General features: G+C 45.0%; 1 protein-coding gene across 1 annotated transcript; it reads right to left on the bottom strand.

The window, feature by feature from the left end:
- ZKSCAN8 (zinc finger with KRAB and SCAN domains 8) lies at window positions 1–12,538 on the bottom strand. The gene is made up of 6 exons (XM_006105843.3): window positions 12,373–12,538; window positions 7,730–8,226; window positions 6,989–7,130; window positions 4,890–4,978; window positions 4,488–4,611; window positions 1–3,830 (listed from the first exon to the last, which is right to left on the bottom strand). Exons 2-6 carry the CDS (start codon window positions 8,144–8,146, stop codon window positions 2,869–2,871), a joined length of 1,734 nt encoding a protein of 577 aa, XP_006105905.1. The 5' UTR covers window positions 8,147–8,226; window positions 12,373–12,538; the 3' UTR covers window positions 1–2,868.
- Window positions 12,539–16,842: the final 4,304 nt, after the last annotated feature.

The raw sequence follows: 16,842 nt of genomic DNA, 5'->3' as shown, positions 1-16,842 counted from the left end.
ATTGGACAAGCATTTATTAAATGCCTACTGTGTGCTCAGCACCATATTAGGCAATAGGGGTGCAGAGATACAAATGTAACATTACTATTCCTGCCCTCAAGGAGCTTACAATTTAATTTTGGAAATAAATACAAATGTGAAACTACAATACAGAGTGCTGGAAAATGATTACAAACCTACATATTATTAGTAAGTGCATGGGCCACAGTATAAGCTGAAAAGATCAGTGCTGAGGCAGCACAGAATAGGGAGTCTTAGTGTGGGTGAAGTCAGTCAGGGAGGGCTTACTCAGAAGATATAAAGGAAACCAGACTTTGAAGGGGGTTATGAACATGAGCTGGGGCCAAAGAGCAATCTAAGGAAAAGGAACAGCATCAGAAAGGCACAGAGGCACGGTCAAGGGCCTGTAAGACAACAGTGAAGGTCACAGAAAGTGTGACTGTGATGCTGTAAGGGGACATGTTGGAGAAGGAGGCTGCTACACACAGAGCATAGAAGGCAGGTAATGGAGAACTTGGAACATCACTGCTTTGATGAGAATTATGTGCTGGGTGTTCTTGAGTGAAAATAAGACAATGAAAATGGAGTTTGAGAAAGATCATCTTGGATGCCTACAAGATGCAGATCTTAAAGAGCAGGGACGCTAGAAAGAAACAATTGCAATAAACTGGGCCCCAGATAATACAGATCTGAAAAAACTCCTATGAGAAAATGTCAGAAATGGAAGGTTTTACACATTTTATGCTGTAGATGAACTTATTACTGTCACCACAAATGTCCATCTGTAATCGTGCAGCCTCAGGAGAAAAGTTAGAATTGGAACAACTTAGCACAATTTTGGACATGTAGAATGGAGACCAGAACAAGACACCTACAAGATTGTGATAAGAAACATAGCCCTAGCCGGTTTGGATCAGTGAATAGAGCGTCAGCCCACAGATTGAGGGCTGCTGCGTTTGATTCCGGTCAAGGACACATGCCTTGGTTGCAGGCTCAATCCTCGGGGTTCATGTGGGAGGCGACCAATTGATCTGTTTCTTTCACACTGATGTTTTTCTCTCTCTGTCTCTCCTCCTCCCTGACACACTATAAAAATCAATGGAAAAATATCCTTATGTGAGGATTAATAGAAAAAAAGAAAACAAAGGATAGTGAGTCTAATCAGGATAACGAAATTAAGTAATGGTGCCTATATAAAAGGAAAATGGTATTTGGGGGACAAAGAGTGATGAGTTCTGTTTTCAAAGATCAAGTTGTGTTGGGAGACAGTGGAAAATATGGTTACTGACAATCAAAGTGGATAAACTAGAGTGAGGACAGAAAAGCTAGTGAATATGTTCAGTGGGGAGGAGAAAAATAGAGAAAAGCTAGAAATTGGAGAAAAATGACCAAAAAGTGTCCCACAAGCCAAAGGAGAAGAGAATTTCTGAGATACAAGGTAAGTTCCACAGTACAGTATGAAATACAGATCAAGGATAAGAACTAAAAAAGGCATGACATTATCAAATGGTGACTCTGAGGACATTTCAGTAATCAAAGTAAAAAACGAGATGTGACTCAAGAGTAATAAAGAGTTTTCCCATGTGGTTTATCTAATGAGAATACCTGAAGGAATGCTTATTGCAGTGATAACACTACTAAAACAGTTACAACCACACAACTGAAAGACAGCCCGTGTGGATGTGTGAACTCTGATGTTACTTTAAATTAGCCTCCAAGATGAAATGTTGTCCTGCTGACGATGACTTCACCGTGGTCTTTGCTGGATTACAGATGGAGTGTGCCCCCAAATTAAGGAAAACGAGCAACTGTGAAGCGAGGTACTTGAGAGATCACAACTGTGAAATATGAGCTAATGGCAAGAGGCGTGTGAGGTGCTGGCCACCAAAGGGGGTCCAGGGCGGTAACAAGGTTCCCCTAGTCAGGAACCTGTGAGAGCAGCACTGAGATGGGCTAGAGGGATGAGTGCACCTTCTCCCATGTGACACCACAACTGGAATGGTGTAAAGCACCCGTCTGCCACAGCGTGCAGTGGGGAGGTGGAAAGGAGAGCCAGATGTCACCACAAGGGGCAACCATCCAAGCTCAAGAGCAGTTGGACTGTCTGCACTCACCTTCCTGTGCACAGTCCCACAACCATCGCTAATGCAGCACTTCCTTGGCTGACTCAGGGCCTGGGGCTTGGGGTGGAGGACACTTGTGGTGTTCAGTGACTGAGTGGAGTCAGTGAAGGTGACATATGGAGAAAAATGCTGGAGTACTGTTAAAAATATAGCATTCTGAGTATGAGTGGGAATATGAATTTCACTGATCACCAAGAACATTACAAGAAAATGCACACCTAAGCTTGAAAACCTGTCTGTAAAAATTTTACCTAGAACTAGATTCTTAGAAAGCTAAATGCACATCTAAGTCTCACAGAGGCTGCTGCGCACTCTACAGCAAGCTTCCTAGGAAGAAAAAGAGCACACACTTGCCCCTCCGGGTGACTAACCAAAAAGGGGGTCACAGAGGTGGGAGGAAGCAGAGGAGCCAGGAGCAGCCTGACTTGAATCTACAGCTACTCACACAGAAGACAAAGTTTGGTGTTAGGTGCCTCAAGCCACAAGCAACTCACTCTTTAAGCTTCTAAGGGGTACGCTGGGCCATCAGACACCTCCCAGAACAGTCAAGCTAATCCACCTGCATTGAGGCACTGGGCCAAAACTACTCAAGAGCTATTCTAACTGCCCCTGCTATAGATTCTGACCCTGCATCAGGTCACAATGATGACAAACTTTCTGCCTTTTTACTACACTGAAAGACCTCTCACCAGCATGTGGTTCCTTTACTGTTGAATAATGCCCAAACTATGGCTCAAGTTTTCCACTAAACTCCTATGGTCTCAGATTTTTCTGTAGTGTGGATTCTCTGATGTCGAATGAGACTGGACCTCTGAATAAAAGCTTTCCCACACTCATTACATTGATAGGGCTTCTCCCCTGTATGAATTCTCAGATGCTGAATGAGGCCAGTGTTCCCATTGAAAGCTTTCCCACATTCTTTGCATTTATAGGGTCTTTCTCCAGTGTGGATTCTCTGATGCTCAATAAGGCCTGACTTCTGACTAAAGGCCCTCCCACACTCATTGCATTTGTAGGGTTTTTCCCCAGTGTGGCTTCTCTGGTGGCCAATAAGATGTGAGCTCCGCCTGAAGGTTTTCCCACACTCATCACACTCATAGGGCTTCTCCCCAGTGTGGATTCTCTGATGTCCAATGAGATGTGAGCTATGACTGAAGGCTTTCCCACACTCATTACATTCATAGGGTCTCTCCCCACTGTGGATTCTCTGGTGCAGAATGAGGCCCGCACTCTGACTGAACGCCTTCCCACACTGGTTGCACTGATATGGCTTTTCCCCAGTGTGGATTCTCTGGTGCAGGATCAGGCCTGTGTTTTGACTGAAGGCTTTGCCACACTCCTTACAGTGATAGCGTTTTACTTTGTTGTGGATATCCTGATGGGAAAGAAGGGCTGACCTGTAACTGAAGGCTTTCCCACACACATTACACTGATAGGGTTTCTCCCCAGTGTGGATTCTCCAGTGGCGAACAAGGCCTGAGCTCTGAGCAAAGCTCTTTCCACATTCATCACATTTATGTCGTCTCTCCTGGGTGGGATTCCCCCGCTGCCTCTCTAATCTGCCCAGAAGGTCTTGGGCTTCTCCACGCTCAAGACCCCCGATAATATCACCATTGCATTTCGCAGCTGTCTCTCCATGTAGTTGGGCTCCGGTAGATATTACCTGTTTTGAAGCTAATTCCTTGTTCTCATTCCTGGTTTCACCACCTGAAACAAAAAAGGAATAAGTCATCAAGCAAATGTCACTTCCTATTCTTTGTTAGGGGAAAGGAATCAAAGATAGGAGAAAAGGAAAATAAATATGGAACAGCTAGACAAATTGCAAAGCTTACATTTGTCTCCAACATGCCTTCAAACATGAAGAGATAGGAGCAAGTCAAACCCAAGTACCACCGGCTAACTGGGGAAGAAGTGCCATGAAAAAGAGAAGTTATTGGAAGGGGACTAAAGCAGGGAAGGGAAAGCTGAGGAGAAGTGGAAGTCAGGAAGTGGGAAGGTATATGGAACAACTAGAAGATATAATGAGTGGGACAAAAATGGAAAAAAATCCCAACAGTCATAAAAAGGAAGGAGCACAAGAGGGTGAGAGAAATCTATGTAAATATCCTATGGGAACTGGGGGCAGAAGAAAAGAGTGAACTCAGACAGGACTAAAAGAGCAAGCTAAGTCAGTCCTGGATTCGAGTCCTGGTTCCACTTTACACCTCAAGAAGTCTCAATATTGTATTTTTATGTTGAATCCTGAATTTACAATCAACTGTCTTTCAGAAAGCTCACAATGTAAGTATACATCAAAAACAAGCCAACGGACAAATGAACCAACAAAAAACCTTAACTATGATTAATAACCAGAGCACCACTCACCCAGGGAGAACATGCTTCTGTAACTCTCTTGCCTGTCATCTCCCTTCAGATCCTTCTGTGACGGATTAAGAAGCCACTCCTCTCGAATCAGGGACACGGCCATGTCTTCAATCTTCTCCAAAGTCTGAAACAAAATAAACTCCCATTTGAGGACTGGATTGTTCCACAGCTCAAACCCAAAGTGCCAGTGACCCACCAGCGTTAGACAGGGTCAAGAGCTGGGAATGTACTGATCAGCTGGGAAGAAGACGTAACAAGTCAAATATCAACCTGCCTCTATTCAAAAGGATGTTGGGCAAGTTCTTGGGTGAGCTCTGCTACAGGCAGTCCACACACAGGCTATAGGCCATGATCATGACCAAGGACAGCAATGGGGCTTCAGTGAGAAGGAGCACGACTCACCTGGAACCCTGCTGTTAGAAGTGACGCAGCCGTCTGGTTTCCAAGACTTCCTTTCTGGGAAGGGGTGGGACTATGAGAAGCAGATACAGCTGAGGAGGAGAAAGAAGCTATGAATGAGGCCAGCCTTATGTTGTGCTTGCAGAAGTCACCAGTAACTCATTATAAAATTATCTGTATTTAAGCCAAAACGCATGCCAGATACTACTAGGAAATGCTGATAGGTTGGCTCTGGCTCTAGACCTCTGGTTGTCCATAAAGCATCCACACTGTGATGTCCCTCTCAGCCTGACGCTGCACATAAAACATACAAATTGCATGGCTTCCTAACAGGAACTGCTGCATAATTTCTCCTCTGACCAAAGCCACATTCTATCCTTGTGCTGGTTACAGGATCCCTTTAGGTCCCAGGCTCTTGGCAACCTCTATTTACTGTGATTTTCACAAATGTCTACACAACTGCCAGTATCTGCTGCCAGATACCAGACAGCACAGCACAAAACCAGCAGCAGACCTCAGCACATCACACAAGAATTATATTGATAAATGAAACTGCTTCTATGTTTCTTCTCCAGAAATATTAAAAAGCCAATTTTATAGAACAAACTTCTATAAGCCACACATGTAAAACCATAACAAATGCAGGGCAGGTCTGAGCTAGGACTGGGATGTGCTGTTCTGTAAGGAAGTAAGTTCTCAAACAATGATGGGAAATGCCAAACGGATATAGGAGTCAGACTGAAGGGTCCTCCTCTGGCAAATCTGAGACAATTTACGCATCAAAATAATGGTAGTAACAACATATTCATGGGAAAGAATAGAATTTCTGAGTCCATACTGATAAATAAAATTAAAATAGGGAGAAGGGAACACTCTCCATTATAAGAAAAAAATCAACGTAGAAGGAGTAACAGAAAGTTATCATTTTATTTATTTATTTTTTTAAATATATTTTATTGATTTTTTTACAGAGAGGAAGGGAGAGAGAGATAGAGAGTTAGAAACATCGATGAGAGAGAAACATCGACCAGCTGCCTCCTGCACATCTCCTACTGGGGATGTGCCCGCAACCCAGGTCCATGCCCTTGACCGGAATCGAACCTGGGACCTTTCAGTCCGCAGGCCGACGCTCTATCCACTGAGCCAAACCGGATTCGGCAGAAAGTTATCATTTTATAACTTGCTTTTTAATCACTGATTCAAACGGATATAGGAGTCAGACTGAAGGGGCTTCCTCTGGCAAATCTGAGACAAAATTTACGCATCAAAATAATGGTAGTAACAACATATTCATGGGAAAGAATAGAATTTCTGAGTCCATACTGATAAATAAAATTAAAATAGGGAGAAGGGAACACTCTCCATTATAAGAAAAAAATCAACGTAGAAGGAGTAACAGAAAGTTATCATTTTATAACTTGCTTTTTAATCACTGATTCAGTCAAGAAGCATCAATTACTATTAAAAGTAGTATTTTAGCAATAATACTGTAATGAGGACCAGGCTACTTACACAGACTCAAGAGTATCTCCCCACAAGTTACTTATTAATTACAAAAAGAAAAATAGTAACCCAGCAAAAATAACCTCAACCAAGTCACCAAAAGTACCATCAGCAATAACAGGACAAACTGCTGCTGTGTTCCTGAGGACACAACCTCACTTCTGAGTGTTCCTGCCAGACAGACAGAAAGCTGGATAACTAAAGTGTTGTCTTGAACTGGACTCTGGACGAACACTATTGGAACCACAGGCAAAATAGGAATGTGAGCTGTGGATGAGATGAGTGTTGTATCAGTGATACATCTGATTGTTTGAGGAAATACATACTGAAATATTTACAAATAAAGTGGCATGATGATACCAATAAACCTCAAAAACTTTTTTTGGCAATACAATGGGGTAACAGAAATGTATGAATACACAGAAGTTACCAAATTCTTTAATTTGCTCGTGAGTTCAGCCTTGGGATTGACAGTCTGTATGTGAAGCCTACATAAACATTGACACCACAACTATGAATGGTCTATAAAGAGTGGTTCCCCAGAAACAAGATGGGGTTCCCTCCTACTCCCTCCTTATCAGGGAAACCCGGCTCCTCACCTCTGTCTCGGGGCCCGTGGAGCCCGGGAGCTATGTGCCGGGTTGCTGGAGGCTGGAGCGGAGCGTCTGGAGGCTCTAGTGCGGGTTCCGAGTGCACCACCTCCTCCCAGAGGACCCTGTGACCATGTGCACGAGCCGGGACCTGGACACAACGAGCAGTTGCGTTATAAGGAATCCCTCTGAGAAACGAGGTGAAGAGGGATAAAAGTACATTTTCAGGACACGTGCTCGGCAAGGAAGCAGCAGACCTCACTGATTTCCTCCAGCAGCAAAGAGTACAAACACATTGATTTGCACAGAAATCAAAGGAAAACATCTGCTGACGCCCTCCCTGTGCCCAACACGTACTTTGCACTCCCAAGGCCAGGGAAGAATGATCATCAGGAACAAAGCAGAGCTATTCAGTAGGAAAAACCTTCTGATGAGGAATTAAGAAATCTCAGTTCTGGTCTCAGATCTAGCTTTAATGTTTGGGTGCCCCTGAAAAAGTAATTTAAGCTATCTATGCACCTTGCAAATAGGAGCAATAATGTAGTGTAGGGATGTGATAAGGATAAAAAATGGATTTATACCTTAAAAAAAATTAATTCTGTAAATATAAGCCATGCCACACTATGACTGCTCTCATCCCCCAACAGCAGGAATGCATGCCTAGCATTTCTGCTCGCACTGTGGTGCCACTGCCTCTGCACCCAGTCTCCAGGATGCCCAGGCACAGCACACACACTGCCTGCCACTTACTGGCCGTCCTAGGATGTCAATCTGCCTCTCCAGATCCTCCAATAGGGTCACCACCTCCTCCCCACTCTCCAGCTGATGTTCCTTCACCAGGGCCTGCAGCTCCGTGGGCAGGATGCTCAGGAACTGCTCCAGCACCAGCAGCTCCAGGATCTGCTCCTTGCTGTTCAAATCTGGCCTCAGCCACTGATGGCAAAGTGCCCGGAGTTGGATCAGAGCTTCTCGGGGTCCTTGTGTCTCCTGGTAGCACAGCTTCCTGAATCGCAGGCGGAACAGCTCTTGGCCAGGAGGGTTGTGTTCATGTGGACTGGATTCCTGGTCCCAACCATGATCCTCCTCGACCTTGACAATTACAAGGTCCTCTTCAGGAGCCTGGTTGGATGGAGATGGGGCTAAAGACTTTCTTGATTCTGCAGCCATGTAGGGCCGGGAAAGATGAGGAGACTTGCTTCCACCACCTTCTTTATCTTCTTAAGAGAAGGACCTTCTGAGGGGCTCTCCTTTAAAGGACAGAAAATGCAACTGTTAGGGGAAGTCAAAGGTCACAGTGATTTACTAAGACATCTTAACAAGCTCCCTACCATGCCATGGACATCACAGCTCAGTTGTTTAAGGGACCCTGTGCACTCTTGCGGAAGGATTGCCTTACCTCCATAGCCTTCTGTCACGCTCACTCATGTAGGGAATAATCCCTTCTTTCTGTTCTCTCTCATTGGGGATGTGGAACATGGGTAAACAAGGTCAGGAAACCTGATTGACTGCATCTAATAGAAGTTCTGGCCCTCAGAGCGGCTGACAAATTCTTTCAGCATTTGCACACCAGCTGTACTGTTTCTACACACTTCAGCTCTCAACCTGTCCCCCACTCTCAACAGATGAGACTAATCTATTTATATAAAAGCCTAAGTGACCATTACGAAGCAATGACCAGAATGACGGGAACGAGTGATTGACCAGTCACTAGGACGCACACTTACCACAGGGGGGCAGACGCTCCACACAAGAGCTGCTCCCTGGTGGTCAGTATGCTTCCACAGTGGGAGCGCTGCTCAGCCAGAAGGCGGGATCAGGGAGCCTCTCCAGCCTCTGCAGCAGTGCTACTGAGCTGCAGCAACAGCAGTAGCAGGCGCAGTGAGACTGGCGTGAGTGGGAGGGGCGTGGCGCCCAGACCCGGCTCAGGCTCCTCCTCGGCTGCCTGCCGCTTAGCGCACTGCTACATCCCTTGTACACCCTAAGCCTGCAGTTATAATCTCCAGAGAACGGTTGAAGCGTTAAAGCGCGGACACTTGGAGTAAGCAGGACGAGCCTGATATCGCCACCTGTAGCAGTCAAGAGGAATGAAGTTAACTAGAAGAGGACATTCTGCCAGGAAAAGGCGGGAGCCTGCAAGCAGGCCACGTCAGAACAAAGTCTTGTAAGCAAGACTTATTGTTCAGAGGCAGAACTTTCCTTGAGGTGATAAATAGTCCATGAGGGCATGGAAAGTTCAAGGGAGGGTACACTGCTACAGGTGGAAATAGTCTTTGTATAACAAAGGAAATTAATAGTGTAATGTATAACTTAGCTTTGATGATCTCCTAAGCATGCCTGTTAATCATTGTCACTTGCTGTACTCCATTGTTATTTGCTGTACTCCCCAAATAAAAGCCATGAGGGCTTTGGGGGCTTTGCTACTTGCCTGACTAGCAATAGCCCTCTGCTTCTCTAACTTCATCCTGCACGCCAAGCTTGCCTCAGCGTCTCCGTTCACAAACAATATCAATACCACCAGGCTCTTGGAACTCTGCCTCGGGCATCGAGATCAAATCTCATCCCTTACAGACTGCCCTGGAGCTACAGAGGAAGGCAGCAACAAAACAGTGGCCACAAGCGGCAACTGACAATCGGGGTAAAAGGCAAAGAGAGATGGATCTGAAGGGTGGGGATGTGGGCAACAGAGCACCCCTACCCCCCAAAATCCCCAACTTTGTATTGTTCACGTCAGAGGTGGAAAGCGTCCAGCACAGCCCAAGGCGTCCACCGGGGAGGCAAGGCATGACCCTGGCCGCAGAAGGGACACTTGCAAATATTTTTTCAGGAAGCTTCGGGGAGAATAGACTACCCATGTGACTTCCCAGTGGCTCAAGGGGATATGGAAACTCCCCGGGCACTCGGGCGTGGGCTCCTGATTTCCTTTCAATGTGCACGAATCCCTGCACCAGGCCACTAGTTTCCAAATAATTTAGCTCAAGGTACTGACAAGGACTGTCCTTTTCCTCCTGACATTCATTACCCTGGCTGGGCTCCCACCTTCCCTCCCATCTCAGGGCTAACTTCTAGTGTGGACCTTCTTTCCACCTTTGTCTCTTTAGAACACCTGGTCCTGCATCTCCAAGGAACCTGGATGCCCCGTCACCACCTGCAACCCCAAAGTCAGGTCCCCAACACTATTGACCTACCAGAATGTTTTATTATTTTTATTTTTTTTAATTATTTTTTAAAAATATATTTTATTGATTTTTTACGAGAGGAAGGGAGAGGGATAGAGAGCTAGAAACATCAATGAGAGAGAAACATCGATCAGCTGCCTCCTGACTGGGGATGTGCCTGCAACCAAGGTACATGCCTATGGGGAGCCGATATAGGGTTAAGCCTCGGACTGACCTGTTGGCAAAGTCACAAACAGGTCTTCCGAGTCTTAAACAACCCAATCCGAGAGGTGGCCGCTGATTTACATGCGCTATCATTTAAAAAATAAAAAAGGGGGAATTTGCCAGAAGCCGGTCCATCCTTGCTGCTTGACACAGTCACTGCAGGGAAGAAACATCTGCACAGCATATGTTTCAAGGGACCTGGGTTATATAGCATACTGTTCTTAATATGTTTGCTCCCCTTCTTGGCGCTATGTGTTTTAACCAAGGTCACCTCTCCGAGAAAGGTTGTTTCCCCAGGTGGGGATTTTTCCCTGGAGTTAGGGATTAACAGGACTAAGGAAGGGAATCAGTAAAACCCCTTAACTAAGTGCCAGGTGGGTAGTTTACCACCTTAACTATGAACAATCACGCTTAAGCTACATAATCTTTACTTAGGATAATCTCCTTCAGTTATGTCCTTGTAGCTTAACAGAACAATAGAGTAGTGACCTTGGAATGGAGATAACAAACGCCCTAACCTTTGGAATAGAATGGATAGGATTAAAATAAGATGGTATAAATACAGATGTAACAGGAGAATAAAGAGAGAACCTCGCTATGCAGATCAACTGAACGCTGTCTCTGTGTCATTCCTTCTTCGCCGACTCTGTCCACACCTTTGGGAACCCCTGGACCTGTTGGGGCTGGACCCCAACACATGACCCTGACTGGAATCGAACCTGGGACCCTTCAGTCCGCAGGCCGACGCTCTATCCACTGAGCCAAACCAGTCAGGGCCAGAATTTTTTATAAATAAAGTCATACAGCAGGAAGCCTTTGGAGTCTGGCATCTTTCACTCAGCATAATACATTTGAGATCATCGATGTCGTTGCATGTTATCAGTAGTTTATTCTAATATATGTTTGTTTATCCACTTCCCCGTTAAGACAAATCAGTGTATGCACACCTGTATTTATTAAGCTGGTAAGCACCTTGTGGATAAAGACTGCTTCCCACATCTCCTTTTAACAATACCCAGTCACTTTACTGATTTAGAAATTAGAAAAGTCATCTGTAAGGCTTCTTCTGACTTCAAACTCTATAACCCTGGGAACTACTGAAGGCACAACTCAGTTTGTAAGAGCATTAATTGTTCAATAGGTGAGGAAGAAAGTTTTCTTCTTTCAGACTAATTAAGTCTAATTTGGGATGTTTGGGAACTGAAAAATAAAACAAGAAAAAATATTTTACAGGTTTATAAGAGTAAGGAAAGGTGGGCGAAGCAAACACTGTGCTACTTTGGCGTATCTCAGACCACAGAGGCTGAATGCTTTGGCACCCACATTTTTCACTTAAACACGTCAGAAATTCAAAGGATGTTTGCCCTTGTTAAAGCTGTGATTATTGCACAATACGCATAATTAACGAAAGGACAGAAATCTGGGCTCTGTTTGGAGGCAGTGGCGGCAATTGCTCAGGAGATACCCGAGTTGTAAAGGGGCACCTGCTTCCGTGAGTTTTTCTATTAAACGGGATAATTCCGAATAAGGCTGAGCTCTGCACTGCCCCGCCGATGTCAGAAATGTTTCTTAATGTACAACTAACCAGGCACCACCACCATTTTCTGAATTCTCTACAAAGAGCTGAATAACGTAATAGCAAAAATAGGTTTCCATAGATAATTGGGGCTTCCCTAAGCAAAATATGTCTTTTTTAAAAATGAGAATTTGATTGTGACCGAATGCAACATTGCTGTGTAAAAGTAATTCACTTGGTGGAAACAGCTGTAAAAAGACAATGTGGGAGCCTTTTCCTATTTTAGTACAAATAAACTGGACTGCAAAGAACACCACTAATCCATGAGCGATGAAGAAAAGAACCCTCATGAAAGGTTCCCCGGCAAGAAGTTTGGGGACGCGTCTATGGCCGGTGGCGATCCCCGTAGTCCGGCCCCGCTCGGAACCTCAGGCGTTCCCAGCAGCGGGCGGTCTGGCCACAAAGCGCCCTTCGGGCCCGCGGCGAACGGTACTTACCGCGAGGACTGGGCGCGGCCCAAGGCGGGGAAGGGAGACTGCGAATGGCGGACGGACCAGGGGGAAGAACGGGTAGGAAAGGGGGCGAGAGCCGTACCCGACCAGGACCTCCGGCCCCCAACTTCCACATCAGCTGGGGGACACCAGCAGTCAATGCGCAGCTTGTCCAGACACTTCCGGCACCTCTAGGAAACCGGGAGGACTGAAAGCTCTATGGTCGGCGCCCGAGGCTCCTCCCGCGCCTGCGCGTCGCAGGGTCTCTGGGCCGCGGAGCCGAGAGGCCGCACCTGGAGGGAAGGGACCCACGGCGCTGATCGCCGGTCTCGGGTGGTGCCGTTTAGATGCCCCTGTAGTTGGGTATTCTCTTCAAATACATATCTAGTCTTTGAGGAATTCCTGTTAATCGTCGTTCATAGTTTTAAAATGCCAAAGGTACACTTTCAGCTGTCATTCTTCAAAAATAATTCAGCCCTGGCCGGTTTGGATCAGTGGACAGAGCGTCGGCCTGTGGGCTCCAGGGTCCCGGGTTGACTCCAGTCAAGGGCATGTACCTGGGTTGCAGGCTCCTCCCCTGCCCAGGCCCTAGTCAAGGCTCCTGCGGGAGGGAGTCAACCGATGCGTTTCTCACATGGATGTTTCTCTGACTTTCCGGTGAGGATTAACAAAAGAAAGATAATGGCTCCGGGAAAGAACACCGGCCTGCGGACTCAAGGGTCCCGGGTTCGATTCAGGTCAAGGGCATGTACCTGGGTTGCGGGATGGCAACCAGTTTCTCTCTCCCTTCCGCTCTCCCTAAAAATCAATGGAAATATCCTCAGGTGAGGATTAACAAACAGAAATCACAATTCATTGAATAGAAATTCTTTTAAAATCTTTAACCTCTCTTCCACCCCTTTTCTATCTCCATGAATTGCACTCGCTTATAAAACCTGCATTTGCAGCTACGCCTTCTTAACTATGGATAAGCTTCAGGACCCGACCTGGGTTTTATTACCCCAGAGTTCCGATAGGAAATCTATATTCATTCTTTACATACCCGTGGTATTAGTCTTAGCTTTACAGACCAAATAAGATCTCAGGGTGAAGGTTGTAGAAAATGTCTTTTACTTTTGTTGTTTTGGTCCCACATTTTTATTACATCAGCACCTTTCCTAACCACCCATTAAAAATGTTTTCAGGTGCCCCTCCAATCTTCACCTTCATTTCCCCTTTCTGATCCTGCAGATGGGCACCGCCAACGTTTCCATTAAATGCCCACTCCTAACCCAGAAATATCCTGTCCAAATACTATAGTTTTCATTTGTTCTTAAGAGTTCTATCATCTAATCACAACAAAACAAATACTTCACGTAGAGAAGTTTCAGTGCTTCTAAACTTTCAAAACACTCATCTTTGCTCTTTAATTTATAGCTATTGACTCACAGCTGGAAGTAACTGGCAACAGACTAGAACTCTGCTCTCGGTTTCTTTTTTTACATTAAAAATATAATTTTAAAACACAAAGTTGTAGTTCAGAAGTAAAATAGCACACTTGATTTGTGCATTTTACTAATAAAAATGAATTTTTTAAAAAATGTGCACATTTTAAAAAATGTTATTGATTTTTCTTTTATAGGAAGGGAGAGGGGGAGAGAGGGAGAAACAATGATCTGTGAGAGAAATTTCGATTGGCTGCCTCCTATACGCACCCCGACTGTGAATCGAACCCACAACTTGGGCATATGTCCTCACCAGAAATCAAACTGGTGACCTTCTGGTACAAAGGACAATGCTCAACCAACTGAGCCACAATATATATTATCTACTGACTTCCTTCTATGGGAAATAAGCACTTAACTCTTCTAACCACTGCTGGAATTAGCCACACTTGGGCTCAGAGGACACATTTTAAACTTCCTAGAGTTGCAGGGTCCAACAACAACAGCCACACTCTTTTTTAAAAATTTTATATATTTTATTGACTTTATAGAGAGAAAGGAACAGGGAAATATCCTCAGGTGAGGATTACATGCCCTTGACCAGAATTAAACCCAAAACCATTCAGTCCTTGGGCTGATGCTCTATCCACTAAGTAAAAACCGGTTAGGGACAGACACACTCTTTTTATAGAGATGTGGTAGTAACCTAAGCTTTTAATTCAAATTATCCTATATAATAAAAGCCTAATATGCTAAGTGTCTGGTCATCTGTTCAACCAATCAAAGTGTAAAATGCTAAAGACATGCTAAGGCCACTCAATTGCTCGCTAGGACATGCACTGACCACCAGCCCACCCGGACTGAGCAAGACGGGCCGGACATGCCCTAGAGCCCTCCTGTGGTCCCTCCACGGACCCAATCGTGCACCAGTGGGGTCCTTCAGCCTGGCCTGCACCCTCTTGCAATCCGGGTCCCCTCAGGTGATGTTGGAGAGCCGGTTTCAACCTGATCCCACAGGCCAGGCAGAGGTACCCCACTGGTACACGAATTCGTACACCGGGCCTCTAGTTAGATTATATTTACTTTAATAATCATTTTCCTTCCATTAGAATACACCCATTTTTTTTTAAGGCTGAAAAGGTAACATTATTACTAAACTGTTTTCTTCTGGAGTGTTTCCATTTTATTTCCTGCTGCTATTGCAGCCTCCTCAGGTGTCTCTTTTGCTACTTCCCTGAACTCAGAATCAGACAATATCAAAGCCAGAAGGTACCTTACCTGTGTTTGATTGAGATAGCAATGCCTTGACCACTTTTTGCAGCAATAAAAATGGTCTACACCTGTGTTGTGCAATACAGTAGCTGCTCGCCACATGTGACTAAGAGCACGGACATGTGGTCATGTCACCACAAACTGAACTTCCCATCCTATGTGTGTTTAGATGTATATTGCCACTTGTGGATACTGGCTACATCGGACCAACCTCTGCCTCAGTTTACAGCAGCAATTTTCAACCTTTTCCATCTCATGGCACACATAAACTAAGTACTAAAACTCTGTGGCACACCAATATATTTATATTTTTGCTGATCTGACAATAAAAAGGGGTATAACATTGGTTAATTCATAATGGGTGGCTATTGTGTTGGCTGCTGTCATTTTTTTATTTAACCATCAAGGGGAAAGAGGTCAATGTCCCTGACTCTATAGTCAGGTATTGCATATTTTAAAAATTCCCTGCAGCACACTGGTTTACAGTGACTGGGGACTCAGAAGAGAAGTGACTCATCTGAAGTTAAGGATCCCTAATACACTCATTATCCCCCTGAACTGGCACCTCCTACTCCTAACTCTGCCTTCCTTCCCATTTGGTCTTCTTTAGTCTGCTGACTTTTCAATTGCCTCCTTTCTATCAGTGCTAAAGAAAAAAATTGCACAAAATGAATATAACCCCTAGTTGAAGATAAAAAAAGCAATAAATATTTAGGCCATTATATCACAAATGATGTGAAAAAATAGTATTGTCTTACTGTTTTCGCCTGGCTGGCGTGGCTGGGTGGTTGAGCATCAGCCTATGAACCAGAAGGTCCCAGTTTGATGACCGGACATGGCACATGCCTGGGTTGTGGGCTCAATCCCCAGTTGGGGGCAGGGGGGGGGGGGCGGGAGGGGGGCGTTGTTGCAGGAGGCAGCCGATCCATGATTATGTGTCATCATGATGTTTCTATCTCTCTCTCCCTCTCCCTTCCTCTCTAATATCAATTAGAATATATTTTTAAAAGTTCTCATCACCTTGGCTGGTTTTTCTCAGTGGCTAGTGTTGACGGTTGGATTCCAGGTCAAAGGCTCATGCCTTGGTTGCAGGTTCCCCAGCCCACAGAGAGGCATGTGCGGGAGGCACCAATTGACATGTCTCTCATGTCCATGTTTCTCTCTTTCTTTCCCCCTCCTGCTTCCCTTCCACACTCTCTAGAAATCAATACAAAAAATATCCTCTGGTGAGGATTTTTAAAAAAAGAAGTTTTCATTGACTTTAGAGAGGAAGAGGGAGAGAGAGAAACATTGCTGCCTCGCATGCACCCAGACCAGGGATCAAATCTGTGACCTTTCAATACAAGACGCCCAACCAACCGAGTCACAACAGCCAGGGCTTAGTTCTTAATTTCAAAAGCAATTTTCATCTATTTCAACTTAATACATATCTGGTGGGCCTGTCCCATCACCGGCAATTCACAGAAGGTAAATGAAGGCAGAGAACTGGGATGCCTTTGCCTAAAGTCGTACACTGAATGGTTAATAAAAAAGGGTTGAGAGTTGGAATTCACTGTCTTTCAACCAGAAAACAGTTATCTTGGACTGGAATAAGCACTGTTGTTTATGGTCAAGGCTTTCTGAAGTAACTTAAAAAAAAAACACTTTAATTTTTGTTTTTTTAGAGAGAAGAAGGGAGAGTGAGAAAGGGAGGGAAATATTGATGTGAAAGTGAAACATTGATCAGCTACCTCTTGCATACCCCCCTACTAGGGATCAAGCCTGCAACCTGGGCATTTGC

This window comes from Myotis lucifugus, unplaced genomic scaffold (genome assembly GCF_000147115.1).
Source record: "Myotis lucifugus unplaced genomic scaffold, Myoluc2.0 scaffold_728, whole genome shotgun sequence".
Lineage (NCBI taxonomy): Eukaryota > Metazoa > Chordata > Mammalia > Chiroptera > Vespertilionidae > Myotis > Myotis lucifugus.
This window is presented reverse-complemented; position numbering and strand designations above follow the sequence as displayed.

Bases quoted from the DNA above. Each gene is read 5' to 3' on its own strand.
- ZKSCAN8 (XM_006105843.3), bottom strand. From the start codon at position 8,146: ATGGCTGCAGAATCAAGAAAGTCTTTAGCCCCATCTCCATCCAACCAG. The intron at 7,131-7,729 runs GTAAGTGGCAGG...CGTTGTGTCCAG, and splicing joins TTGACATCCTAGGACGGCCA to GTCCCGGCTCGTGCACATGG. The intron at 4,612-4,889 runs GTGAGTCGTGCT...ATTTTGTTTCAG, and splicing joins TTCTAACAGCAGGGTTCCAG to ACTTTGGAGAAGATTGAAGA.